This window comes from Neophocaena asiaeorientalis, unplaced genomic scaffold, assembly GCF_003031525.2.
Source record: "Neophocaena asiaeorientalis asiaeorientalis breed wild unplaced genomic scaffold, Neophocaena_asiaeorientalis_V1.1 scaffold226, whole genome shotgun sequence".
NCBI lineage: Eukaryota > Metazoa > Chordata > Mammalia > Artiodactyla > Phocoenidae > Neophocaena > Neophocaena asiaeorientalis.
The window spans coordinates 5,679,178-5,681,635 of NW_020173037.1; the positions used below are offsets into that span (position 1 = coordinate 5,679,178).

Here is a 2,458-nt window from a genome sequence, read left to right on the forward strand (position 1 = left end):
GCTCTCAGGTGCCCTGGGGGTGATCCAGCAGGGTTGCCTCAGGGCCCGGGCTCCAGCCCCCTCCTGGAGGACCAGGTCCGTCCTCCGGGTGAGATGTACCCAGGGTAGTGGATGAGCAGACCTGAGGGTCTGCAGAGGAATCCTCACTCCTCCTCTGGCATTTCATTCAGAATATGTTCAAACAAACAACCTTACTTCATCTTCATGAGAGGAGGTGATTTTTTCAACTACATGGACGTATCATTAATAGAACCGCACAATTAAAAGAAATCATTACGGAGGAATTACCTTGGGGCTTCTTACATCTTGCATAGGAAAATATTTTTATTAGAACGAATCCTTTTGCAGATTACCAAAATGGTCTCTAACAAAACATGACGATGGGTGTACTTAGAGATTAAGAGTTTTAAAAGATGTGAAGGAAAAACATGAGCCCGCGGCCCCAAGCTTATTTTAAGGCACTTCATTTTCTCCCCCCTGAGAGCAGATCATTTCATAGTGATACCGCTTTATTTTGTAAATTAGTTATTTGACAAGTTAGTTGACTACATTATTCTCTCAACACTCCTAGTTACAACCAGAGATGCTCAAAAGGTCTTTCGCCAGTGCTTTGGAAGGCTGATGCGTGCCTCAGTGCTCTCTGCCAGCAGTGACGGGCAGAGAGGTGGTTGGACTTCAGAGGGCTGCAGAGATAAATGTTTCACTGTGTTATGCTCTAAGTAGAAAGCCTCCCTCAAGATTTATATTGGGAGTATTGATGAGTGTTTCCTCATAGTGGGCTTGGGTGGGGGGTGAGGGAGTCAAGTTGTTCAGAAAGCCATAAAGTAAGCCCCATGAATGCTTCCCTATTATACAAGTTTCCCATAAAGTAACATATTTAGGTATGACTGACACCTTAAGATTGTGTTCTTAGTTCTTTAGGGGATCTGGGAAAATACATACCACAAAGGAACTTGATTCTGCTCATTGTGTGAAAAATTTGTGGAGCATTTATAATCAGAGTTTCTATTTATATGGTTGATCTAGAAGTATTGCTAGGCTTTTTGTTTGGTTTTTGTTTGTTTTAGTTAAAAAATAAGCCTGTGTTTTAATGGGTTGAACTTCATACACATTCCATGCGCAGGAGAATGTGTTTTCAAATATATTGGTTGGCAAAAATAAGATAAACGTGTTGACTTTTTAAAAAATATTTTCGTGTCTACTGCCGTTTCCTGCCCATCCTTTCAGTTTTTGAAGAGTTGGGTGCTTGTTGAAGTGTTAGGAGAGATTGATAGAAGTCTGAAGGTTTGCTTCATTGCAAAAGAGGCATATTAGACGTCACCGATGCCGTAGCCTAAAGCAGCAAAGGGATCCTCAGGAACCCACTGGCATTTCATGAACTGGGAACGACCCGCATTTCTGCACTCGTCTAGTGTTTCCGGGGTTTGGGTATAAGTGATGCCAGCCGGGCGTGATCGGGAGGCGGGTCTCCCCGCTGGGAAGGCGGCGGGAGGAGGTGGCGCGTGGGAACCCTCTGCCGCTCTTTCTCCGAGCGCGGGGCGCGGGCCTCGTGCGGCCGCCGGGATCGCCTCCCTCCCGGGCGGGCGGCGGGGTGCCCTGGGGCGGGGGCGCGCGGCTCCGCCGTTGCTGCAGCCGTGATGTCACTCGCCCATCCTAACCCGCGGTTGGTTGTTGTGTGTTTCAGCTCTGCCTGCAGTCGAACACAAAGACCTGGAGGAGACTCCCACATCCTTCGGGGAGGAGAAAGGAGGCGGCGAAGCAGCTGAAAGGAACTTGGGGCTTGGGGCCTTTCCGCACCGGGCGGCCCGCGAGGCGGCGAGGAAACTAAAGCCACGGGGCGGTGAACGAGCCGGGAGATGAGGCGCTGCCGCCGCTGCTGCTGCTGCTGCCGCCGCCGCCGCCGCTGACACTCGGTTCCGGACCGTCCGCTGCCCTTTGTGCCGTCCGCACATGTGTCTGCCCGGCGCATCCGGAGGCGCGCAGACGAGCATCCACCACGGCCGCCGGGGAGAGAGCGCCCGCCATGCCCACGGAGAGCCTACAGACAGGTAGCATGGTGAAGCCGGTCAGCCCCGCCGGCACCTTCACGTCGGCCGTGCCCCTCCGCATCCTCAACAAGGGGCCCGACTACTTTCGCCGGCAGGCGGAGCCCAACCCCAAGCGACTCAGCGCCGTGGAGCGGCTGGAGGCCGACAAGGCCAAGTACGTCAAGAGCCAGGAGGTCATCAACGCCAAGCAGGAGCCCGTGAAGCCGGCCGTGCTGGCCAAGCCCCCCGTGTGCCCGGGCGCCAAGCGCGCGCTCGGCAGCCCCACGCTCAAGGGCTTCGGCGGCGGCGCCAAGAGCGAGGGCGGCGCGCCGCGCGAGACCCTGAAGCTCGAGATCCTCAAGAACATCCTCAACAGCTCGGAGGGCTCGAGCGCGGGCTCAGGCCACAAGCACGGCGCGCGGAACTGGCCG

The 2,458-nt window shown here is 54.4% G+C and overlaps 1 protein-coding gene across 1 annotated transcript in view; it reads left to right on the forward strand.

Moving 5' to 3' along the window:
• Positions 1–1,985: 1,985 nt before the first annotated feature.
• FAM110B (family with sequence similarity 110 member B) overlaps positions 1,986–2,458 on the forward strand; it is a 2,350-nt gene continuing 1,877 nt past the window's right edge. Inside the window, exon 1 of the mRNA XM_024742564.1 lies at positions 1,986–2,454. Within this exon, the coding sequence (XP_024598332.1) occupies positions 2,024–2,454 (431 nt within the window). The 5' untranslated portion in view covers positions 1,986–2,023. The remainder of the gene's footprint in view (positions 2,455–2,458) is intronic.